The sequence below is a fragment of the Phyllostomus discolor genome, chromosome 5 (assembly GCF_004126475.2).
Source record: "Phyllostomus discolor isolate MPI-MPIP mPhyDis1 chromosome 5, mPhyDis1.pri.v3, whole genome shotgun sequence".
Taxonomy (NCBI): domain Eukaryota; kingdom Metazoa; phylum Chordata; class Mammalia; order Chiroptera; family Phyllostomidae; genus Phyllostomus; species Phyllostomus discolor.
Genome location: NC_040907.2, coordinates 105,951,777 through 105,978,261, shown reverse-complemented (window position 1 = coordinate 105,978,261; position 26,485 = coordinate 105,951,777). Strand labels below are relative to the sequence as shown.

The following is a 26,485-nucleotide window of genomic DNA, read 5'->3' as shown; positions in this document are numbered from 1 at the left end:
TAAGAGGCATGCAAGACAATATGAAACGTAATAATATCCATATAATAGGGATACCAGAAGGCGAAGAAGAAGAGCAAGGGATCGAAAACCTATTGAAACAGTAATGAAGGAAAACTTCCCTAATTTGATGAGAGAAAAAGTTGCACAAATCCAGGAAACACAGAGAGTCCCAACCAAGAGAAACGCAAAGAGCCCCACCTCACAACACATCATAATTAAAATGGCAAAAATTTCAAGACAAAGAGAGAATCTTAAAGGCAGCAAGGGAGAAAAAGGAAGTAACATACAAGGGAGCCCCAATAAGGCTAACAGCTGACTTCTCAATGGAAACACTCCAAGCCAGAAGAGAATGGCAAGAAATACTCCAGGTAAAGAGAACCAGAGGTCTGCAACCAAGGCTACCTTATCCAGCAAGGCTCTCAATCAAGATAGAAGGCCAAATAAGCAGCTTCCCAGACAAAAGAAGTCTAAAAGAACACACCTCCACCAAACCAGCTCTGCAAGAGATTCTATAAGGGCTGCTTTAAGGAAGGGAAGGAAAAGAGAGAGAGAGAGAAAGAGAGAGAGAGAGAGAGAGAGGAACACACATACATAAAAGATAATGAATAAGTACCTATCAATAATAACTTTGAACGTAAATGGATTAAATGCTTCAATCAAAATACATAGAATAGCTAAATGGATAAGAAAAAATGACCCACATATCTGCTGTCTACAGGAGACCCACCTCAGGATAAAAGACCTACACAGGCTGAAAGTGAAAGGATGGAAACAAATCTTCCAAGCAAATGGACAGGAAAAAAAAAGCCGGGGTAGCAATACTCATATCAGACAAAATAGACTTCCAAAAAAAGGGCCATAAAGAGAGACTCAGAAGGTCATTTCATAATACTCAAGGGAAGAATCCATCAAGAAGACATAAATATTATAAATATATATGCACCCAACATAGGAGCACCGAGATACATAAATAAATCTTAGAGGGCTTCAAGAAAGATATGGACAGCAACACAATTATAGTGGCAAATTTTTGACACCCCACTATCAAAAATGGACAGATTTTCCAAACAAAATATCAACAAAGATATTGCGGCATTGAACAATACCCTTGATGAAATGGACTTTACTGATATATACAGAGCCCTCCATCCAAAAGAAGCTAAATATACATTCCTTATTTTTAAAGAGATTTTATTCATCCATTTTTAGAAAGGGAATGGATGGAGAAAGAGAGAGAGAGAGAAACAGCAATGTGAGTTTGCCAGGGGTCATGGCCTGCCACCCAGGCATGTGCCCTGGCTGGGAATCAAAGCTGCGACACTTTGGTTTGCAGCCCGCGCTCAATCTACTGAGCTATGCCAGCCAGGGTTTACATTCTTTTCAAATGTACACGGAACATTCTCAAAGATAGACCACATGATAGGACCCAAAACAAGCCTCAAGAATTTCAAGAAAATTGAAATCATACCAAGCATTTTCTCAGATCACAAGGGACTAAAGCTAGAAACCAACCCCAAGGGAAAAAAAAAATGCTTGAAATCATGGAGATTAAATAGCATGCTATTAAACAATGAAAGGGTAAAGAATGATATTAGGGAAGAAATGAAAAGGTTTGTGGAAACAAATGAAAACGAACTCACAACAACACAAAACTTATGGGACACAGCCAAGGCAGTCTGAGAGGGAAGTTCATAGTGATACAGGCCCACCTAAAAAGGTTAGAAACATTCCAAACAAACAACCTAACCCTACGTCTACAAGAACGCGAGGAACAACAACAAAGGCAGCCCAGAGCAAGCAGAAGGAAGGAAATAACCAAGATCAGAGCAGAATTAAATGACATAGAGACTAAAAGCACAATTCTAAGGATCAATGAATCCAAGAGCTGGTTCTTTGAAAAGATAAAATCGACAAGCCTTTAAGCAGACTCATCAAGAAAAAAAGAGACAAGACCCAAATAAACACAATCAGAAATGAAAGAGGAGAGACTACAACAGGTACCACAGAAATACAAAGGATTGTAAGAAATTACTGTGAAGAACTGTATGCCAAGAAATTTGAAAACCTCGGTGAAATGGACAAATTTCTAGAAAAATATAATCTTCCAAAACTCAATGAAAAAGAAGCAGACCGCCTGAACAAATCAATAACAGCAAAAGAAATGGAAACAGTAAAGAAAAAAACTCCCAACACAGAAAAGCCGTGGACCAGATGTTTTCACAGGAGAATTCTACAAAGCATTTAAGGAAGAGCTAACCCCTATCCTTCACAGACTATTCCAAAAAATCCAAAAAGATGGGAGTCTCCCAAACTCTTTTTATGAGGCCAACATCATCCTATTTCCAAAACCAGATAAAGACACAACAAAGAAAGAACACTTCAGGCCAATATCACTGATGAACATTGATGCTAAAATCCTCAACAAAATACTGGCAAACCGCATCCAACAATACATTGAAAAGATCATCCACCATGACCAAGTGGGATTCATTCCAAGGATGCAAGGATGGTTCAATATTCGCAAGTCAGTAAATGTAATACATCACATAAACAAAAGCAAAGACAAAAACCACATGATCATATCAATTGATGCAGAAAAAGCATTTGATAAGGTACAGCATCCATTCATGATGAAAACACTCTGCAAAGTGGTAATACAGGGAGCATTCCTCAACATAATAAAGGCCATATATGAGAGACCTACAGCCAACATCATTCTCAATGGGCAAAAGTTAGAATCTTTTCCACTAAGATCAGGAACAAGACAAGGCTCTCCACTTTCACCACTTCTGTTCAATATAGTACTGGAAGTTTTAGCCACAGTGATCAGACAAGAAAAAGAAATAAAAGGCATCCAAATCAGAAAGGAGGAAACAAAACTCTCACTGTTTGCAGATGAGATGATAGTATACATAGAAAATCCTACAGAGTCTACCAAAAAACTGCTTGACCTAATAAATGAATTTGGCAAAACAGCGGGATGCATAGTTAATATCCAGAAATCAAAGGCATTTCTGTACACCAACAATGAAACAGCAGAAACAGAAATCAAGGAAAAACTCCCATTTGAAATAGCAAAAAGAAAAAGAAAATATCTAGGAATAAACCTAACCAAAGAGGTAAAAGACCTGTATTCAGAAAATTACATAACACTCAGGAAAGAAATCAAGGAAGACACAAACAAATGGAAACATATACCGTGTTCATGGATTGGAAGAATTAATATCATCAAAATGTCCATACTACCCAAAGAAATATACACATTCAATGCAATTCCTATTAAAGTACCAATGGCATATTTCACAGACATAGAACAAACACTTGAAAAATTTATATGGAATCATAAAGGACCCCGAAAAGCTGCTGCAATTTTGAGAAAGAAGGGTAAAGTAGGAGGGATCACAATACCCTACACTAAACTCTACGACAAGGCCACTGTAATCAAAACAGACTGGTACTGGCATAAAAACAGGCACATGGACCAATGGAACAGAACAGAGAGCCCAGAAATAAACCCAAGTCTCTATGGTCAATTAATATTTGACAAAGGAAGCAGCAACATAAAATGGAGTAAAAATAGCCTCTTCAACAAAATGTGTTGGGAGAATTGGACAGCCACGTGCAAAAAAATGAAACTTGAGCACCAACTTACACCATATGCAAAAATAAATTCAAGGTGGATAAAAGACTTAAATATAAAACGTGACACCATTAAAGTCCTAGAGGAGAACATAGGTAGGAAAATCTCAGATATTTCACGCAGAAACTTTTTTACTGACATGTCTCCTAGAGCAAGGGACATAAAGGAAAGAATAAACAAATGGGACCTCATCAAAATGAAAAGCTTCTGCACAATTAAAGAAAACAGTATCAAAATTAAAAGAGAACCAACTGTATGGGGAAACATATTTGCCAATGATACCTCAGACAAAGGTTTAATCTCCAAATTATATAAAGAATGTACACGACTGCAGTCTGAGAAGACAAGGAATCCAATTAAAAAGTGGGAAAGGACTTGAACAGACACTTCTCCAAGGAGGACATACAGAAAATCCAAAGACACATGAAACGATGTTCAATATTGCTAGCTATCAGAGAGATGCAAATTAAAACCACAATGAGATACCACTTCACACCAGTCAGAATGGCCATCATAAACAAAGCAACAAACAACAAGTGTTGGAGAGGTTGTGGAGAAAAGGGGACTCTAGTGCACTGTTGGTGGGACTGCAGACTTGTGTAACCACTATGGAAAGCAGTATGGAACTTCCTCAGAAAACTAATAATGGATCTGCCTTTTGACCCTGCAATTCCACTGCTGGGAGTATATCCTAAGAACACTAAAACACCAATCCAAAAGAACCTGTGCATCCCAATGTTGATAGCAGCACATTTTACAATAGCTAGATGCTGGAAGCAACCAAGATGCCCATCAGTGAATGAATGGATCAAAAAACTATGGTACATTTACACAATGGAATTCTATGCAGCAGAAAGAAAGAAGGAGCTCCTACCCTTTGCAACAGCGTGGATGGAGCTGGAAAACATTATGCTAAGCGAAACAAGCCAGGCAGTGAAAGACAAACACCATATGATCTCACCTTTAACAGGAACCTAAACAACAAAACAAAGAAGCAAGCAAAATATAACCAAAGACACTAAAATAGAGGACAGGCTGCCAGTGACTACAGAGGAGAGTAGAGGGAATTTCAGGGAACATTGGAAGGGTTCATGGAAACAAACTTAAAGGACATATGGTCAAAAACTAGGGGGAGGGTGGTAATGGGAGAGAAGTGGGGTGGGGTGGGATGGGGGCTGGGCTGGGAGTAAAAAGGAGAAAATTGTATTTGAACAATGATTAAAATAAAATGAAAAAAAATTTCTCCCAGAACAGTCTTGATACTGGCTGTATAGTGCTTCCTGCTGCCGGTGGGAGGTGCTGGCAGAGTTGTGCTGTGCTGCTTTTATATCACTCTTAGGGGCCTGTTACTTCATCCCTTACCATTATCTGTCCCACAAGATCCCATTATCCCTTATCCCAGCCCAACAAAAACACATTACAAGCCCATTCCAGCAAGTCATCCTCACCCCACCATTTCACTTTCCTGGAGTCCCTAGGTACGCCTCTTGCATGGGACCAGTTAGAGCCAGTTCATCCTCCTCAAGCATTTGTGGGCAAGCCTGACCTCCTCATCCCATCCCCTTTCCTGTCTCTCCTGTCTGGGCTCTGTCCAACCCCTGGAGGAGTATTTTCTTCTCCCAGAGGCTAGGGTTTTCTTCTGAGTTACCTTCCTAAGCTGTTTATTCTATTTTAGTCTTAGCCATGGTCAGAGATTGTGGACCAAGAGGCTGTGCTACAAGCTTTGGCCAGGCAGATGCCTTGTGAGCATTTTATAGGCATTTTGTGGGCCCTAGTATGTGGGTGGACAAAAGCTAGGAGGGTGCTGTGCTGTAGCAGAGAGAATGTGAGGCTTGATCAGAAAGGCTGAGTCCTGGGTCCTCAAACAAATCACAAATCTTATCTGCTTTCTCTTCTGGAAAATGAGAATAATAAAAACATGTGTAATTGGGACAAACTGACAGTAACCAGAGGGGAGGTGGGAGGGGATAATGGAGGGGAAAGGGGGAAGGGTTGTCAAGGAACATGTATAAAGGACACATGGACAAAGCCAAAGGGGAGTAGGATTGAAGGTGGGAGGTGAACATGGCTGGGATGGGGGGAGCAGTGGGGGGAAAATAGACACAACTGTACTTGAACAGAAATAAAAAAAATAAATAAAAACAAAAAGGATTAACCCTTTAATTAAAAAAAATAAATAAATAAATAAATAAAATCTTTAAAAAAACTGTGTAATTGGCTATGATAGTTCAGTCTCAGTAAATTATAGTGTTCTGCAAATGTAGATAATGGCTAATAGTATTATTATGAGACGCAAGTTGTTCCCATTAGTGGTCTCATGGGGGAAAGAGGCTTCATTTTCATCCTTTCTTACATTAATACACAATTGTATTGTGACTAAGAACTTTTCTCTATGCACCGATGTTGCTCATTGATTTTCTTATCTTAGCTTCTTCCACAGACCCATCCACCATACATCTCTTTTGTAACACCCTCTGTGTGATCTCCTAGGGACCCTAAGGGCTTGCACCATTGTGTTCTTGAGGATGGGTCTGTGTGTGGTGCTGACTGTTGAGGGGCTATTTCCTTGACTTTAGCTCTTGTGCTGCTTTTGCCTCAGCATGGACCTTGTGGTTGATTGTACATTGTCTGTTCTGACTCCCTTGCTGTGTTGAGGTCTGACACCTGTCTTGCATTCAGTGCCCTCATGGCAACATAGGATACTTGACAGAGATCACTAGATAACTCACTAACTAACCCACTAACTGGCTTCTCTTGCCAGGCAGTGATCTTTATCTTGGCTACTTGGGTAGCTAGATGAGAATGTCATACTCACTGCTGCTGAGAGTAGTCTCATAACTCCCCCTGTCTTATTTATTCCTCCTCTTTATCCACAGGTATGGGCTATCTCCTGATGATATTAGTCATTAGTGTTTGAAGGGGCATCTTAGGTAGGAATGCACTGGGTTGATGACAATGGCTGGTGGTGGTTTAGGTTCGGAAGAGGGCACAGCTAGTTGTGGAGGTGAAAGAGATTTTCATTGTTTCTAAGAACATGGAGATGTTGAAGCCAGTTGCTAAGGATCTGTTGAGTCCTAAGGTAGTAGCTGCAAACTTCTTAACTCAGAAGTTCTGATAGATTCTAAGCACAGTAGGGAGGTTTACCTGTGTATTGAGAGCTCTTCAACTGACACTTATGAGCCAGGTTTCAGAGGCACTGTGATTCAGAACCAAAATTTTGTAATAGCAAGTTTTAAATATTCAGTTAGAAGAGATTTTAGAGTATAGTGAGGCACTCAGGACCCTCCAATGACTCTCACATGCCTGTTTGGGGAATTTTCTGAAGGCAAAACAGTCCACTCATTCTTTACTAGATTCTTTAAACATGAGCCATAGATTAAAGCTGACCAGCCAAGAGGCTGATTTTGTTTGACCTTGTAGAAAGTCCCTGTGGTAGAGTGTTGTGATGCCTCCAAACCTTCACCCCTCTCAGTATTCACACATTTTGTTCTGACTTTGCAGAGAAGTCTGTTTCCCCAACCCTTGAATCTGGGTTCAGCACTGTGACCATGTAAGCCCTCTCTCCCCAGCATTGGCCACTTGTATATAACTACATTTCTTTTTGATAATAAACTCCTGTAGATGTTTGTACAGAACTAAGGACAATTTCCAAAGGAATGTCATCCTCTGAAAAGTAAACAATGCTATCATCTTTTTTGTTGGATCACTATGCGAGGGTTGAGTGAATGGTGATGGAAGGAGACTTGACTTTTGGTGGAGGGAATACAATGCAATATACAGATGATGTATCATAGAATTGTACATTTGAAATGTATATAGTTTTATTAATCAATGTCACTCCAATCAATTTAATAATAAAAAAAGTAATAACCAAATTCTTGTGGGCTGATCTTAATAACCCAAGCTCAAAATGTGGAGGAAAATGTTAGTGTAAGGCTTCTTACAGTCCAGCCCCTTCTCCCCTCTCCAGCTAATAAGGCACAAATATTGCCTTATTATTTTCCTCTGACCTTCCTTCATTTTCTATACTGCAGGAAGAGCCCATCACTCATGCTGTACAGTCCCTGTGTTCTGCAAATCCCTGTAAATTCAATGAGCACTGAGTGAGAATCTATATGCCAGGCATTTTCCTGCTTTAGTTATCATTTCATTGAATGCTCACAACCCCAAAGGATAGATACATTTGTAATCCCCATTTCATAGATGAGAAAATTATTTTTATTAAATTTATTGGGATGACATTGGTTAAAAAATTATATAGATTTCAGGTGTGTAATTCTACAACACATCATCTATATACTGTATTGTGTGTTCACCATCCCCCCTCCCACCCAAGTCAAATCTCCTTCCATCATCATTTAAAGTAGTTAGGTAACATGCCTAAAGACACACACCTGGTAAGTGATAGAGAAGGACATAATTCATCCACACATACACTATGCTGTAGTGCTTAGTGCCAGGGTGTGTATTTTCTAGCTTCTCTCCTTGGTCACCATATTCTTCTCTAGATGGAGGTCACACCATTCTAATATATGTGTCTGCATTGCATAACGTGGAAACTCTGCAAATGTTTGCTGAATAAATAAATCCTAAGTGGAGTTCTAGGTTTCTTGTTCTTAATCTAAGAAGGAGGGCACAAGTACAAAAAAATAAAGAAAGAAATGTTTGAACCAAGTCATGTTATTTTTCAGTGGTATGGGGGTGGACCAGAAGAAGGGATATTTCATTTACTCACTGAGACAAACAGATTGGGAAAAAAATGGTCAACATCCACAGAGGATCTGAAAACAACATGGTTAATAACTCCACCCATTGATGTGGTGGAGCACATGACTTTCCTTACATGGCAGGAGCAGGAGGCGGTCACAGGGATATACATTTAGGAAGGGTGGCAATTAGAATAGAGAGTCCAGGATGGTTGGTTTGTAAAGAATACATTTGCTGTATTCTTTAAAAAATAATGAGAACATCTGGGTTTAAATGCTTCTTTTGCCCTAGTCTATATTTATAAGCCACCATTTCAAATGGAGTGTGGCAAGAGTAGAGGTGCAGGAAATGTGGCTCTGTCCTTAGTGTAGAGGAAAGGTTAATGGGTCAAAACCTAGGAAAAAAAAGACAAACTCTTAAGTGATCCCAGACATTGGCCCTCACAGACATTGGTGGGGCTTCAGCAAGATAATGACTTTATAGCATGTTGTCAGGTATGCAATGCTGGATCCATACATGGAAGGTGCTACTGTGATAGTTCTCTCTGAAAATGTGTACAGATTTGTCACTGGGTGAGGTCCAAGAGTGGGTCTCGCAGATAGTCATGGCAGTACCAGTCAAATCATGTAATCACTCAGAGCCAGAATAAGTGGCTATATCACATGTCAGTGTCTTTAGATTTAAGAAGTGTTTGGTCATTCTTGACTATGCTCCATTGTAACTATGTCCATCCTCACCATGCTCCCTCTGCCTGTCAGAGCTGACTGATGGCAGGGCACTAGAGCTGATGGGTGGTCTTAGACTTCACTGGTACACTCTGTGTGTTTTGCATCCTAAATCCTGGGATCACCAAGATCTGGAAAGATGTGCCCCTTTAGATTGATTTAGGTAAAGGACACATTGATTAAGAATTGAGTCTTAGAAGTGGGCCTCCGTCAGTCCAAATCTTGCCTCCCCTCATTTTGGTTGTGAGAAATAGAGCAAATTGCTTTACCCAACTAAGCCTCAGTTTTCCCTACATATAATGAGAATGATGATGAATATAACAGTGCTCCAAAGGGTAGTTATGAGGATGAAATGAGACACTATATTTAAAACATGTAGCACAGAGTTTGGCTCACAGTAAATACACAAATAATAATGTTCATTATCAGCTATTACACCCAGAGTAGAATCTAGAAGAGCAAAAAATGCCCTTGAGTGCTGGCAGTGAAGAGCCTCAAGCTTGAACCCCTTTGCTCTGAGGAAAGTTGGGAGGCCTCAGCACAGGGCCCGCAGACATTTTTTAGGCATGTCCTCTTTTGGGGAAGCCCAAACCCATCATGTACAAGGATGCAGCTATGAGGAAAGGGCCTAAGAAAATTAGTCTCCCCTCTCTTTTCTCCATACCCACCCTAGTCTGGGGCCTTCAAGGTACAGCATCTGCCCTGACACAGGGAATACTTCCCATTACATTTCTTGCAGGCCTGGGGCAGGTCTGAGGAGTGGTGAGTAAATTCATGGAGATTCACCCTCAGGGCTAGAGAGGAGTGCAGGAATTCAAAGGGAAACCACTCTGCCTTCCCAGAGCCAGAACGGGGAGCAATCCCCATGCCCAGCTCTGCTCTTTTTATAGGGGAGGGACTCTCCAGGCTGCTGTGCTCCTATCTCAGTTAAAACCTCCTTTTCCAGATTTTCAGGAATATCTAAAAAGGACACAGGGACAAAACCAAATGGGGGTACAATCAAGGGTGGGAAGTGGGGATGGCTGGGGTAGGCTGCAGTTGGGGGCAGAATGGAGACAACTGTACTTGAAAAACAATTTTAAAGCAGTAAAAAAGAAAACCTCCTTTCCCAGGTTCCCTTTCCTGATGGTTGGTCTACAAAGAGAATGGCTTGCATGGTAAAGGCTTCCCTGGAGCCCGAGTCTCTAACTCAGGTTGTCATAGCTCTTCTCTCAGGTAGACACAGTGAGAACCTGCTCTGAGGGACAAACAAGTAGATGTCCAGCATCTACACAGGAAATTCGGTGTGCTCACAACCAGTGTGCAGTTCCTAGTGTGTCCTGCGTCTCCATAACAGGCTCTGAGAGGTCACACCTGGGGACATACATACAGTGCCTTCTCAGCCAGGAAGGTCATGCAGATGAGTGAAGCCAGCTAAGTGTAAGACTAGTGGGGAAGAGTGGGTTTTTGGTGACCTATAAACCTTATGATTGATGCAAAGGAAGAGAATTTTCTAATTGTTGAAACACTTCTGGCTGGGTGTAGTCTGTCCATGGCCTGTTTACTCCCATTTGTTGGTAGCAATATTCTGTCTGTGTCCACTCTGTGGTATGGGGCTGGATGAGGGTTTTGGCAGCATGGCCTGTGAGACCACTGGGCATCCTAATGAAACTTCATCCATAGGGGTCTGGGTGAAGAGGGAGTGATGAGCTCAGCCAGAATCTGTGCAGGGCACACTGTGGCCAAGCTGCTGGGCCTTGACATCCTGGTGGAGTCCCCTGGGATCTTGTATCTTTGCAACTTCTGACAGTTACAGATCCTGTCTGCAGAGGAGATGAAGTCCCCTGATGAGAGCTGCCTGGTTCCTGCACATAACTCTCTGGATGATGTAGGGTCACATGTTTTTTCAAGCTTCTGGAGAACCACACTCCTCCCCACAGCAGGACCAAAGGCTACTGGAGGTCTCTCTGATTTCTGAAAATTGAGAGCCTCTGTCTCAAGTCTTACTTCCTCTCTAACAACAATGACCCTGTCAACAAAGTTTGGAATTCGCAACAGCAATTTCATAAGAAAAAGACTCAAGGGAATAAAGAATTTGCAAATATAATACACTGGAAACAGGCCAGGAGTTCAGTGATACTGGAAGAAAACTCATTCCCAAGAACACCAAAGCCTTTCTCTCTAGCTTCCCACTTGCTCCTATCACTTTAGAAAGCCCCAACAAGATTATTGAAAATCCTGGCCAATAGAAGGCAAGTAATGGCCAATTTTTAGCCTAGATCCTGTATTAACACCAAGCTGGAGTCCCATCCTCTGCATTAACAGCCAGCCTCTGTATAAAGGCAAGGGTTGTGGTTAAAAGGAATGCTCACATGTGTATGTATGTACATGGCTGCAGACTTTTCCTCTGGCTGAGATAAATCAGACTTTTAAACTGTCTTTAATCCATTAGAAGGAGAGATACATCTTAAAATAGTTTTTAGACAGGAGGCAGGTGTTAACTCTGGGCAGAATGTGGCAGGGAGATTCATTGTGACACCTGATAGCTGAAAAGGGTGTGCTTCCACATTTGGAAACCAAGGCTTAGAGGAGGTGAGGTGAAGTCAAGATCAACAGTTGTAGACCAGAACTTGAACTCAGATGTAGAAACCTATTTAGGGTTAACTTCCCTTCCCTAGGATGGCAGTTGGGGGCCTTGGCAGTCATTCCCATAGCATAGAGTACAAGTGTTTTTGACAGAGTCTGGAACAGGCTCCCCCACCAGCTCGTTTAATAAGGACTCTCAGCAGAGCAATTCTAGATCCTTCTTGGTGTTGCCTGGGTGTGGCTTCCTATCCTGTAAACCAGAGAGTTCTTTGGTCAGGGTCCTGGCCTTTTTGAATGTCAAGGGACCAGGGATCCAGGTTGGTTGTCCCTCTGACCTGCAATGTAACCTTGGCTAAGGTCACTCCCCTATCTGAGCTCAGATGCTCCATCTTATAACAGGAAAAGCAGGATTAGATCATTTTAAATAGCACTTTCTGTGCTAACTCAGGATCTACATGCTGCAGAGCCCACATACCAGTCTATGGATCTCTTGAGCTTCTCCCAAGAGCTTTTTTATCCCCAGTTTCAGCTAGCTATGATCTGTTCATGCATCCTTGATCCTACAAAACAGCTGGCCAGCTGGTCCAATTACCTCTATTGTACAGACCAGATAGCTCAACTCCAAAGGGCCCAGATGGCTCTTGCATGGTCACACATTGGCAAATGACAGGCTGAGGTTGGAAGCAGTACTGTTTGAGTCTGAGCTGGGGGACATTTCCCAGTTTCCAAAGGTGGAGTACTACTGGAGTAGCAGTGGGTATCTCCTCCTTGTTCCCAAGGGACAGTGTGGCCCAGAACTAAAATCTCAGAATACTGCCTACTTACTTCCCCCACACAGATCCTGGCCATATGGGGGACATGAAGCTCAGGGTCAGGGTTTGCACTGGGGAAGTAAGCAGGCAGCACTCAGGATTACAGTTGCACTGATTCTGCTCCATCTATCCTAGCAAGTAGAACAGCTCTGGGATCAGGCCAGCGAGGGAGAGGAGCCCTGCAGCAGGAACCATTTCCCTGAATCACACAGTGCATTAAGGGAAGCCCCCATCACACAGTGCATTAAAGGATCTTCATGCATCACACAGTGCATGAAGATCTTCATAACCAGCCCTTTAGCTCAGCCTGCCTGAGTGCTGAAAATTCTCTCCCATGATAGGGGCTGTGATTTCAACAAACCAGATGCACCGTGTTGACCATTTTTATAACTCTACAGTGAGGCATCTGGCCTTTTATACCTTAACCTTCAGTCCCCACCTCACAACAGATCTCCACGAGGTGGGGCAGAGCCTTCCACTCATTTAGAAGATGAGGAGTTTGGTAGGTTGCCAAATAAATATTTAACACCAGGCCCTTTGATTCCTTTGCACTGGGTGCTACCCTGCATAACATTGTTTTGGGGAGTTTGGGGAAAGAAAATGAAGGGCAGACATGGTCAGATGTATTAGCCCATCCCTGGTCAGATGGCTTCCACCTCTCAGGAAGCCCTGTCTGCTCTGCCCAGTATGCGGGAGACTACAGCAGGGAGGTGGGATCTTACCTGCTGCAGTGGAGATGCCCAGGAGCCGGCAGGTGTATTCCAGCCCAGTCCAGAACACCTGTAGCTTCATGGTGTTGGGGCAAGGGCAGGGTCCCAGCACAGCTGTCAGCAGAGGCTCTCGCCTGAGATGCTTTCATATGTCCTGTGTGCAGTGGGACACTGTGGCTGCCAGCTTGGAGCCCTCATTCCCTGAGGCCCTGCCTTCCCAAACCAGTCCCAGCCACTGTAGCCTGGCTGAGGTGTGAATAGGGCTCACCTTCTTGGCTTGGCTGCCTGTGCCCTTGTCAGGCACTGAGCTTAATCATTACCTTGGAAGAATGTTCCCACTACCTTGAGACACTGCTATGGCCCTACTGGCAGCCTGAGATCGGGGCGATTAAGGCTGGGCTGGAGGCAGGCAGCCTGGAGCAGGCAATTAACTGTTTCTGGCTGGGAGGAGGAAGTCTGCCAAACAGCCAGCCTACAACCCTCCTTACTGGGCAGGACAGAGACACACCTGGTCCTCAGGCTGATGGGGTCTGGAGGTGACAGTGTGCATGCAGGTCCCTATTTGTGCATATGTGGGAGAGAAAGATGCACCTTTAAATCACAAGCAGAAACAACTTTTGAAATGAGTTCTAAGCTTCTATTTTTCTGAACATAGGTGGATTAGAAATCTTTCGAGTCTGTGGCAAGTTTGGATTCTGACCAGACATTCTTAGCTCAGACCCATGTCACATGACAACCTTCTTTTATTCCTGACGTGTCTCTGGACATGTGATGTGGGAAATCACCGTGATTCTTTGGGACAGGAGTTGCTATGCCAATAATTAACTGGTGACCTTGAGGAAACACAAGCATATTTATTAGTGTCAGTAACTTGTAGAAAATAAATGAGAGGGTTTGGCTAGATTGGTGGTTCTTAAAGTGTGTTCTGAGAGCTGCACCAAGAAGCCCAGCTTTCACATTTGGACATTGTGGGCTTTCATTAATTCATTTTTCTCTTACTGCTTTTCAAGTACAGTTGTCTCCATTTTTCACCCCACCATGCCTCTTGCCCCACCCTTCCCCACCTCCCATCCTTAAACCTATCCTCTTTGGCTTTGTCCATGTGTCCTTTTCACATGTTCCTTGGTGGACCTTCCCCTATTTTCCCCATTATCCCTCCCCCACAATTCTGGTTACTGTTAGTTTGTTCTTTATTTCAATGTCTCTGGTTATATTTTGCTTGTTTGTTTGTTTTATTGATTAGGTTCCAGTTATAGGTGAGTTCATATGATATTTGTCTTTCACTGCCTGGCTTATTTCACTTAGCATAATTCTTAATTTACTAATTTATGTAAGAGACTAAATGATAGAAAGTTTTAGTTTTCCTCCAAGGCATTCTCTGAAATCTATACCCCTTTTCTCACATGGGAGAGACAACAAAACAACCAAACAAATTAGAAAAAAAAAGACCATATTCTAGTCATAAGGGAAAACTCAAGCATAATCCACTTTTTTCCTTTGGTGAGGATGGGTACATAGTCGTATAATAAATACATATTTTTTGCTATTAAGATGATTCTATTTTGATTGACTAATTTGATTAAGATTTCATAGCATTCTATAAAGACTACCATTGTTTTTCATCCTCCCCTTTGAATGAATTTAAGAACCTCTGTGTTTGTGTGACCTTTAAGGCCAAGTTTTAAAATGTGTGATTTAACACAGTTATTCCTCAGGTGAGTTGACTGTGTTTAACAGCAGACTGTTTATCAACTCCAAACTTCCCAATTTTCCTCAGATCTTGATACCTGAACCCCATCCCTCAAATATTGCTACCTGGTCTCTGGCCCACACTGTACTGCACAGATGGAGCTGCTGGGATTCATGGGTCAGCAGGCCATGGTTCCATGCCCTGTGGGAACATATTCTCTCTGGCTGGGCCCACAGCATCCCTTACTTGGTACTTGCTGATGGCAGTTGATTTTGTTGTGTGACTGATGCCTTCAGGCTCTGAATACAGGAAGCCCTTCTAGGGTTTGGGTAATGGGTTATGTTTAGCTCACCCATTCTTGTTATAGTCTCCCCTTACTAGTGACTTTAGTTAAGGAATGAGAATATGACCTAATTCTGACCAAATAGCCTGGAAGTGGTATGTGTTGATCATTTCTGGGAAAGTCCCTCACCTTTAACAAGGGGCCCAAGGACAGGTTGTGTTTCTCCATTTGGATCCACTTGGGCAGCTAACCCATGATGAAGGTGAGGGGGTAGAGGCAGAAGGCATAACCAGTGAGTGGTGCCTGCCCAGTGAGATGAGGAGAAACACAGGGATGTAGTTATGGAGCTGCTTTACTTACCTGTTCCTTATTGTTAAACTGGTTTGCTTAAGTTTTATTACAGCTAAAAAGCATTTCTCCTGACATGATTGGCACTGTCTGGATTGAGTTCTCTCCACAGCCTTTTCCTCATGAAGCCTTTTCCTCTTGTGCACTGGGCCTAGTTGGAAGGAGGCTGAGGGTTAGGGGTGTTCTTCCATCCCTGAGAACATCCCTCCTTCACTAGGTCTGTTCTCTAAGTGGAAGGAAGAGGGGTTTGTGGAGCAGGTGGTAGAAAGAGAGTAGGGCTTACTGCAAAAGCAAAGTGTGGAGGAATCCAAGAGAAGGCCCTTCTTGAAGAAACTGCAAAAACTATGACTGAGTTCATGACCCCTCATACTAACATTTAGCCATTTGTGGAATTCCATGGGGAAGGAAGAGCCATATGCCTGGGCAGGCAAGTTGCTTAGACCTCTCAGAATTCAGTGAGGAGATTGATAGGAACCAAGGACCAGAAACCCTAAAATAGAAGCTGACTGAGAAAGTGGGGAAGCTCCCAGATATGCAAGTCTGAACTTGTAGTCATTAATGGGCCCTGGGTAAGAAGAGAATTTCTCTAGCATTTTCTGGAGAAATCAGTGGATGCCCAAGTAGCTTGTGAAAAGCTGAGACAGGGGAAGAACAGAGGAAAGAACAGAGAGCTGTGAATGGCTGTGTGGAACCTTTTGTAAAGAGTGTAAAATATACTCTGCATTACAAAAAGGGAGTCTCACATTACAGCAGTATAGGAAGGAATGTTAGGGTCCTTGTTGCTCTAGACAGGGGTGTGTTGTGTATATTACACAGAGAAAGTAAAATTTCAATTTCTATTGTATCCTAAGGAGTCAAACTTGTGCTACTGAGTAGAAGTTATAGGTGGAAACAGTACAAAATAGAGGAATGTGTTCTAAGAATTGTTCCCCCACTGATAGGATTGGCTGTTGTGGGGGGACATGAGTACTGAGAGCCTGTATGAATATGGGGATGGTGAGTGACGCTGTGGGCAGTTCTCCAGCACTGATTGGATGATTCAGACCTGGGAGTCTATGATTCTAGGTGGCTATGATTCCTGAAAGACTCTAGACAAGTGCTCTAAGGAGTGCCAAGGATACTATCTAGAAAACGAGGGAAGGGAATTGGAGTTTCCTTCCTAGCCTGGCTCCTCTTCTGGCCCTTGCCCACAGTCCCCAAAATGCTGGACCAGGGGAGAAAACGCCGGGCTCAGTTTACACTTAACTGCTTTATGTCCTGAGACATTCCTTGTGCCCTCTCAATCCTAACTTCCTCTTTTGTGAAATAGGTCTAAAATGTGTCTTACTGAGTTAGAAGTACTGTGTCAAAAGTACCTGTCTAGAGCAGATGCAAGGAAATGGGAGCTGATACTACAAATGAACAAAGAAAACTGACCATACTGTGGCCAAGCCTAGGCACCTTCTGAGCCAGCAACACACAAAATTGGGGGCACAGTCTGAACTCAGGGAAAACCAGGGCAAAGGGAATGCCATTCTCTGGAATGACAGGGCTCACTCTGAGCTATCTTTTTTATATTGTTTCATTTCATGGTACACCAACCAGAATCTCTATGTATTGTAGATATAGGAAGTCAGGTTGTCTTAATAAACCTACAGTAATCCAAGCCACATGGTAGTAAAAATGTCCTGTCTCCAGGGCTGTGAAAACTAGTAATGATGCCAGTGACAATTATAATAACTAGTGTTTGCTCAACATTGCATTCTAGATGCCATGCAAAGTGCTATATATACACCCTATTCTTAGTATTTCCATTTACTGAGGAGGAAGCAGAATCATGTTAGGTTAAGTGCATTTGCTCAAACTCAAACAAAACAGAAATGATGCAATGATGAGTCTAGCAGTCTTGGCTCTGCTCCTTCTGCTGCACCTTCTGGTTTTACATGTATTTCCATCAGAAAGCCGCCCAGTGACAGGAGACCATCTTAGTAGCCCTGGTGCATACTACTTGGGGCTTGCAGGGAGAAGTTCAGAAAGAGACTGGGCATTGTTTTTTTTTTTTTTTTTTTTCAGTTCCTAGAACTTAAATTGGATTTAATCTTTCCACTCAATTCCTTCCCTGTTTCTTGAGATTTACATCTTGGTTACCAGCCTCATTATTACCCTAGATACCAAAGCTAGGAACATCAAAACCAGTTTTGACATCCTCTCTCCCCCTTTCTCCAGCTTTGCCAATTGTATTAAAATTGCTTCTCATTTTCCTCCTCTGGTCTGTGTTTCCTAGCCTTCTTTAAGTTCAGCCCTCATTATTTCTTGCTCAGATCAATCCCACAGCTGGGTGTCCCAGCCTCCCACTTCACCCCTCTCCAATCAACCCTCCATACTGTGCCTCAGTTGTTTCTGGAAATGGCACATCTTTAAAAGTTACATCTTGCTAAAAACTTTCAAAGATTTTCCACTGCCTAAAGAGTAAAGTTTGAATTTCTTAGTCTAGAATCCCAGGCCCTCTGTAAGCCATCCTGTTCCATCTCTCCATCTCTCTAGTCTCCTCCCCTTCTATGGTCTGGGCCCTCAGCCTCAGCCCCACCAGACACATGCTTGCATGCTGACTTTCTTCATTTTGTTCTCCATCTCATTTCATTCTTTCCTAATCTTGTTCATTCTTCACCAAAATTCTCTCCTGATCACCATTACACTCATTATTCAAAGTACAGGTGAGTAGCACCTCCTTGGCCAGTTGTTTTTGATCTCCACAGCCAGAGTTAATTAACTCTCTCAACCCTCAGCACCCATCACATTGCATGACTTTGAATTCCATAAGTCAGTGTTGACCTTTCCCACCAGCAGTTGAGGTTCATGGCTTTAAGGATGGTGGAGCTCAAGCAAATGAAGGAGACATGTACAAAGAGATGCTTTATTATATTTAGTTCTTTGGGATTTATTTAACCAAAACAGAGGACATAGGCCAAGCCACATACCCAACAGAATAAAGGGGCACAGCAGATACATTTTCAGGCATACTCATATTTGCCTCTTGTCTCTTCCTCCTCTAAGTTCAGCATAATCTGCATTTGCTCCCTCACAGTGTATAGGGTAGCCAGAATCTGTACAGAGCCTGTTCTATTTTACTGTCTTGTGTTAACAGTTTCTCTGTGAGTGTTTAGTTCACAGGGAGGCAGAGCATCCCAGGGTCCACCAAGGCATTGATCTGGGTTGGAATGGGTCAGGATGGGATACTGAGCTGTCTGGGTCTGTCCCCTATACAGCTGATAAGGGCTTGGGCATCTGTCATTTTGCCAGTCTGGTTCCAGCACAAGGGATGGCACAATGGTCTTCAGGACAGGTTACCTGTGGATGAGTTCTAACTTGCCTTTAAAGATCAGTGCGAGGTTGGACAGGTCTTACTTCTTGGGCATTGGTTTGTCTGTGTTTATAATGTGGTACTTAGACCATTCAGATCCTCATGAGTCACTGAGGCTGAGGTCTTTATAACCCCAAACTCCATTTCAATGAGTCCACCTTGAAAGAGAAGACTGACATGATAAGGGATTGCCATGACTGGAGTGGCCTGACACAGGTACCACTTACTTTGCTGAGCAAGCCTATTAAGCAGATGGCCCTACTGGTGCAGCTTGGTCTCCTGAGATGAACTTAAGACACAGATTTACGGTGTGTGGTCACAGGAGGTTTTAAACCCATGAGCTTGGCCCTCTTGATGACCTCAGATTTTTGGAAATTGATTTGTAACATTTAGAAGATTAAGTCCCAAATGCTCCCAAGAGTGGACTCCAACATGTGGAGGAAACAATATTTTAGTCACAGGTGCTGGGTTGCCATGGACAGGGACATGGTTGCTGGGGGGAAGGGGTTTCCTCAGCAATCGAACCTCAAGAAAAGCTTCTCCTTGAGGGTCCTGGCTGTGCTCTCCCAGAAAACCATACTCACTTCAGAATACAAGGGATGGGGTTAAATTAGGAGGGATAGCCACAGTTTCCCATTCTGTGTCAGTTCTTTAATGATAGTGTCTCTGAACATATTAATTTTTGGGTATAGATTAATTTTCAAAAGGTGTTTAAGGCTCTGTCAGGAAAAATATGAATCCTGTTAATAAATTTTATTAAGTCATCCAAAGTCATTTGTAATTTTCCTAAGTGCTAAAATCATATTTTATTTATTTGGTTCTATTTATTCACCCACCTTCACTCAACTGCTAATCTATATTGTATACAACATAAGTTTTCCTGATGTAACTGAAAAAGGGGTCTATTTTCTAAAACACAGAGTCTTTCAAATGAATGTGGCTATTTAGCTATAAACATTTGGATCCTCCCACCAAAATGGAGCATGAGAATTTAAAGAGCATTGGTTTTCTGTCTTTATAATGTGACAGTTGAACTGAAGACACAAAATAAGGGCAGATATGGAATTCAAATGAAAACTGGTGGACAAGTGAAACTGACTTTGTAGAACATGGAAGATTTGAGCTTCTTACTTGTGGTGGCTTTTTCCTTTGAGTGCTGAATGCTTCACTGTACAAGCCCCTGAGGTGCTCAGCACCCAGGGACACCAAAAACCAAGGAGCAAGGGTCAGGCTTGGGGACAAAAGTGAGGGGAAAAGTTGAAAACCCATAAATGAAGCAATTGGACTATCAAATCCTTCCCTCACTCCACAGCATCTGGGGCCCCTGTCCTTTGTGCTTCTCCTGCTCAGTGGAGATAGAAGTTTATTCTCCAGGTGAACTGAATGGTGATGTGACAAGCTGTGGGAAACTAGGCAAAGCAGAGGACAGAAGATAGGACTAAAGTCAGACTCTTGCTGAATAATCCTTTCCTTTGCCTTGACCCTAGAATAGCATTAAGCAGGCCTGTATCCCCAGGCACACAGCTGGAGAACTCTTCCTGGGGAGTATGAAAAGCTCAGAGAAGACTGAACATGAATTTTTGAGGGACCAAAAAATCTGATGACCCTCTGGTGACATCCACAAGTCCTGGTAATCTCTGCATAACACTTCCAGTTTGTTTTTCTGTACCTCATTCTAGGTAGATGGACAACCCAGAAGTCCCAGGTATTAAAGGAAAGGCTCCAACTTGACAGAGAGCCCAAAACAGTGAGGAAAAGAGAACCCAGAGGGGATGCACAAACAATGAAAGACACATAGGAAACTTAAAAATAATAAACCCTGTATTAACTACCTTGAGAGATATATGGAATGGTGTTACATTTATAAAATGAATACAGAATAAAATTTAAAAATAGAATTAAAAACTAGTAAGAGCACAAGAATCTTGAAATGAAAAACAACACTTAAACATAATAAAGTAAACAAAAGGACAACAATAGAACAGTTAGAATCTAAAAATCAAGTAGAACAAAAGCCAATGAAAGGGAAGTAGAAAAGAAGGGCTAAGGTACATTTACTGACTTATAGGAGTTTGAGAAAGACAGACATAGGAAAAAAAGATTTTGAAGATATGATATAAGAAAATTTCCCAGAATGGAAGAAAACAAGTCTTTGGAATGATTATATTTTAGAAAGATGTGAACAGAAGTAGGGATGGGAGGTCAAAAGTTAATGCCAAGAGCTGCTCAAAAACTGCAACATGAATATGATTAGCAATTGGGCGAAGGTGGGCAAATGAACAAAACCAAATGAATAAAATATGATAAAGTGAATATCAGAAGAATTTTCTAGAAGAGTTGGCAATGTTTCCTTGGGGAGTGGAACTCAGGGGAGAAATTTGTGAAACAAGACAGGTTTTTGTTGTATTTGTTATTTTAAGATATTTATTACTTCTTGAAATTTATGCTTAGTATATATATTACTTTGACAAAAATAAAGAAAATGCATCTTGAAACAGAATAGAAAAACAAAAATTAAGACAGTACCTTTTTCCATTGTAAATATAAGAGGTCTGTTCATAAGGCATCCAGCTATACACTGTGAAAAATAGAGACATTTATTGAAGAAGATACAATACACAAGAAACATTTCACAGTTTGTGAAACATTTCATCGTTGTGTATGTGCACAATGATGACTCATTCCCCTTTAATGTAGGCACCTTGGGACCTTACACAGTTCTCCCAATTCCTATCAGCTGCCACTTGTATTTTCCTGAATCTTATCAATGGTCTGAAACCTCTTCCCTTTCAAAGTGATTTTAGTTTTGGGAAAAGCGAGAAGTCACATGGTGCCAAATCTGGGCTGTAGCGGGGCTGAGTCACCTGGGTGATTTGATGTTTTGCCAAAAAAACTCAGCATGAAATGTGCTGCATGAGCAGGTGTGTTATCATGATGAAGCTGCCAATCACCAGTTGCCCATAGCTGCAGCCTTCTGAATCATCCAAATAATTTCCATGGAGGAATGTTCAAGCTTAATGCAAAATTTGATGCAGATTCATTGCTCTACTCACTCAGTCATTTCAAAAGCAGTGGCCACACAGTACCTATGCTCACTCAACTGTGTCTACTGACCCTACTGATAGTACAGTGAAGTCATCATTTTTCACACATGTGCATTTCAATCTACTCCCTGACTGCCAGGTTGCATTGATGTTATGCAAACCATTCTAATTACATTAACAATGACTGGACTTTTTCCAGACAGACATTGTATTAAAGTATATCTTTCTAGATGTACAGTTGACCCTTGAACAATAGGAGTTTGAACTACACAGGTCCACTTATACATGGTTTTTTTTTTCTTTTTTTTTTAAATGAAATTTCTTTTCTTTTTTTTAAGATTTTATTTATTTATTTTTTAGGGAGGGAAGGAAGGGGAGGGGGAGAGAGAGAAAGAGAGAGAGAAACATCAATGTGCAGTTGCTGGGGGTTATGGCCTGCAACCCAGGAATGTACCCTGGCTGGGAATCGAACCTGGGACACTTTGGCTTCCAGCCCACGCTCAATCTACTGAGCTACACCAGCCAGGGCTCACGCGTTTTTTTTTTTTTTCAATGAATATCACATGTATCTTCCAGATCCCTGACTGGAGAAGGAGGGTGAAGCAAAAGTGGCCAAAAATGCAGCTTCCAGGACTTGCTTCCTGATAGATAGCTGGGCCATCTTGTACACTATTCTCTTTGCAACTTCTAGCCCTCAGGTTTCATGTCATGGCTACCAAAATTGGTGGACTGTTTTTCTTCAACTACAGGCATCATCTTGTGTGGTTGATAGAGGCAGGGTTAGTAGGCTGTTCAGGGTTCAGCTATTTAATAGCTGTCTGAACCAAGGCAAGTCACTTAGTCTCTCTGATCATTGGTAGGTCACTCATCTGTTTTTAGTGGGTACAGATTTTAGTCCATAACACTAAAATATAAGAATTGCCACATTTCTCCAAAGTAGATAATCTGCCCTGGTTTCTAATGAGTAAGCTGGAGGAAAATACATTTGATCCAGTTGGAGAAACTCTTTCTCCACAAGTTTGAACAAGGTTTAACACTCAGAATGTTAAAATAGACAGTGGGAACACAAGCCCCATGAGGCTGCACAGAGAATTCTGACATACCAGGATCTGGGGTGTCCTGAGGACTCCAACTGGCTGCCTGGGATGCATGAGAGTTGTGTCCGGTGTGAGGAGGTGGGATAAGGGATGCAGCATCTCCAGGCTTTATCACTGGAGTCCTGCAGCCTTCCCCTCCCCACTACTGTAGACAGTCAGGGAGCCCCTAGGAGTCTCCCACATTGACCAAGTTGTCAGAAGGGTAGGTTTCTACACTGAGTGTACCAAAGATTAAAAAGATGAGTGGATAGGGCCCCAGTGCACCGAAAGCTAGAAATAGGAATGGACAGGGCTTGAGCTTCTAAAGCTAGTAAAATAATTGGATAGAAAAAAAAAAAAAGCCCTATCCTCCCTATCCCTATAAGAACCATGGACTTGAGCAGGAATGGGGGATGGTGTTTGAGGCTGGAGTCCACCATTCTTCCAGGATTTGATATTGAATAAACCTGTTTCCTTTTTCATCAGCACTTGTCTCATGGGTTGGGCAGGTGGCCGAACCTGCATTTAAATTATAAGAAGACACTCTGGTATTCAGTCCTCATTAGTCTCCACTGAATTTTTCTTTGTTCAATCCATAGATTTCTTAAAGGTATGTGGTTCTGAATTACCTGGATCATATTATGGAGGTGGTAGCATAGTGCAAGAATGGCCACATCCTTTACTCTTTCCTATATCTGCATTTTTTCAGTTCCTTTCCTTCCTCTTGAATCGGGGATGGCCTATGTCTTACTTGAGCCAATAGCATGTGATGGAAGTGAAGGTGAGCAAGCTCTGAGCCTCAAGGCCTCCCATTGTGCTTTCTCTTTCTCTGAATCCACTCAGTTGCCATTGGAACCAGTCCAGGCCAGTCTGCTGGAAGATAAGAATTGACATGCTGACCCAGCGACAGAAGAGAAAGCCATGTAGCCAACTTCAGAATTGTGAGATGAGAAGTAGCTATGTTTTAAGCCACTTAGTTGTAGGATGTTTGTCAGTTGAAGCTGACACAGGGCCTTCACCTCTCCAGGATTTTACAAAGCAAGATATAGCTTCAGCTACCTGTTGAAAAAAGTCTGACTCATGCCCAGGCTCAGGAGGAATCCTCTCTACCCCCCCAATGCTCTCCTCCCCAGGGTCCTCAGAACCCTCTCAGCCTAGGACTCTTTAGCAAACAAGCCTGTGAAGGTGACATCTTTCTTTGGGGCACTGTGCACTTTTGGTTGTTATCCCTGGAACAAGAATGTGAGTCACAGCAGAGCACACAGAGCAGATGCCGTTTCAGGATGGTAGCATCATATCACTTTATTCTCTGTCCCTACAGCAAGGAAAACAAAGTACTATCTCCACTGATAAAATAGAACTGGTGCCTGCCAGGACCTAATAAGTGGGAATAAAATAATGTATATGGGATACATTGCACAGTGCTAGGCACATGCTTACAGTGAAATAGTGGGGGAAGGGATTGTCACTGGCATGACTGTTTCTCTTCCACATTGAGACAGTTTTGGCCTCCCTCTTGGGTTCTACCCAATGTGGTAGCAGCAGAGAAAGGCAAGATTATCTCTCACAGGCACCTGGCAACAAATGAGCTGGGACCATGGATTCCTGCTCTCCCCAGTTAAGGAGCTATGCCCAAACCTATCTCCTTCAGGAGGCACCTTACACTCTCCAGATGCAAGGCAGTTGCCATTTCCCAGAACTTACATAAGCAACTGGCATCTGTGCTCAAAATATTTATTCCCCCTTGTAAAGCTACTCTCCTGCTTGTCCTGTTGAAGGGAGAGTTATGGGGGCTGGGTGGGTCTTGGCACCTACCAGCTCAACCCTTTGGTTCCACAAGATGCTCAAGGATTATGACTGACTTTTGCCCCTGCTGACCTTTCTTTCTGCTCATGAGGTGTAGCCTGTACTAAGCGACAGTCCTCTCAGGGCCCTTCTTTGATTTTGGTGCCCTGGACCTTGGAAAGTACCTGAGGTGACAGGAACAAGATAGAGTTATAGAGCAGAGAGGGCACTGCCACTCAGGATGGCAGTGGGCCTTTTAGTGAGGTTGTCCCAGGAACTTGGAGTATGGATGTACCCTAGGGATCTGGTCTTGCCTTTATCCAAGGAAGTTTCTCATGTCTTGCAGGAGAAGTTTCATTTCTAGTCTTGTCTGACTTCTCTTTTTGATCAGCATATATGGCTTTCCTCCTTTTGGGACTACCATGGCATAATGATATATGTCATGTTTATACTGAAGGGAAACTCATGTCTAAGCCTACACATTGCCATATAAATGTTTTGTTCTTACTAAATCAGATGGGTCTCAAATGTCAGCTTCTTTGAATAAATTTATCAACAATCTCAAAATAAAGTCACCTATTTTAAGAACAGTAGGTACTGTCATTAAAAGACCTTCATGTGAATGTCAGGGCTGCAGGGCCAGCCTGGGAGTGACAGGCTTGGGGCCTGCTTCCCTTGTATAAACCTTGGGGCCTTGCTGATATCATCTATATAATGAGGTGAGAGGGTCTGAGGTACACAAACATCCTTCCACCTCTGACATTCTGAGATTGCAAAATAAGGTGAAAACTTGCTGAGTAAGGGAATGATCTGTTAGCCAATGACAGCCATTTTTGCTCCAATCTCCACTTATTTCTTGTTGATGTCCCTAAAATCTTTCTCCATAAGAGTTAAAAATCTGACCATGTATAACCCTTAACTAGGAAAGCATCTTCTTGCTCACTGATTTTTTAGACCATGGAGGGTCAGTATATGAATGGAACTGGGGTTTATATCTGTAGCATTGGCTGCTGTTTGGTCCTTTCTTGGATTTTGAGATACAAATTGTGCCTGTGAGTGTGTCTTGCCTAGGACACATGTCATTTACCCTTATGAGGTTGAGGTGCATTGAGAATCAGATATGGGAGACCAGGTCCTATATTATTTTTCTCTGTATTATTTCCTATATTATTTTTCCCTATATTATTTATCTGTTCTTTATTTACCCCCATCAGTTTCAGTCATTTTGAAACTGAGAAATGGTCCATAAATATAAACATGAAGCCTGGGTAAACTGTTCTGGCCCTTGCCATTTTCTTTGGCACTGGCTTGTGGTGTTCATAGGAGTGGTGGGTAGAAGGGGGAAGAAAAGTCCCAGGACCAACTTTTAGATGCCCCAGGTCTCAGACAGATATATTACCAAGCTTTCTAGACAGGCTGCCAGTCCTCTGTCATTTCTACTTCTATGGGAAGAAACATAGAGACAATTACGTCTGCAAAACACTTACTCAGGCCCACAAGCTTAGTCCAACTTCTCTCTTCCCACTGGGGCTGAGATTGGAGGACTTCATGGTTGGAACCAGATGCTATTTCTTGTGAAGTACAGTCATGCTGATCTTGTTCTTGTTGCTATGAAGCACACCTCATCATTGGGTGTTTCTGTAGACCCCTTGAGGTCTCTCTCATGTTGTTGATAGATTAAACTTGGATAATCAAGATGAAATGTATGCATACCATATAAGTAGATGTCAAGGAGTATCATGAATAGATATTACAAAGTG

At 42.3% G+C, this 26,485-nt stretch overlaps 1 protein-coding gene across 4 annotated transcripts in view; it reads right to left on the bottom strand.

Annotated features, from left to right (window-relative positions):
* The window catches only part of TMEM72 (transmembrane protein 72), a 38,814-nt gene extending 25,271 nt beyond the window's left edge, over positions 1-13,543 (bottom strand). Inside the window, exons 1-2 of one of the 4 annotated variants that reach the window (XM_028513771.2) lie at positions 13,428-13,543; positions 13,172-13,313 (exon numbers count right to left, since the gene is read on the bottom strand). In XM_028513771.2, the coding sequence (XP_028369572.1) occupies positions 13,172-13,241 (70 nt within the window). In that variant the 5' untranslated portion in view covers positions 13,242-13,313; positions 13,428-13,543. Of the gene's footprint in view, positions 1-13,171 lie in introns of all 4 variants that reach the window. The other 3 variants (XM_036026679.1, XM_036026680.1, XM_036026681.1) reach the window with 3 other exon arrangements.
* Between the last annotated feature and the right edge of the window lie 12,942 nt (positions 13,544-26,485).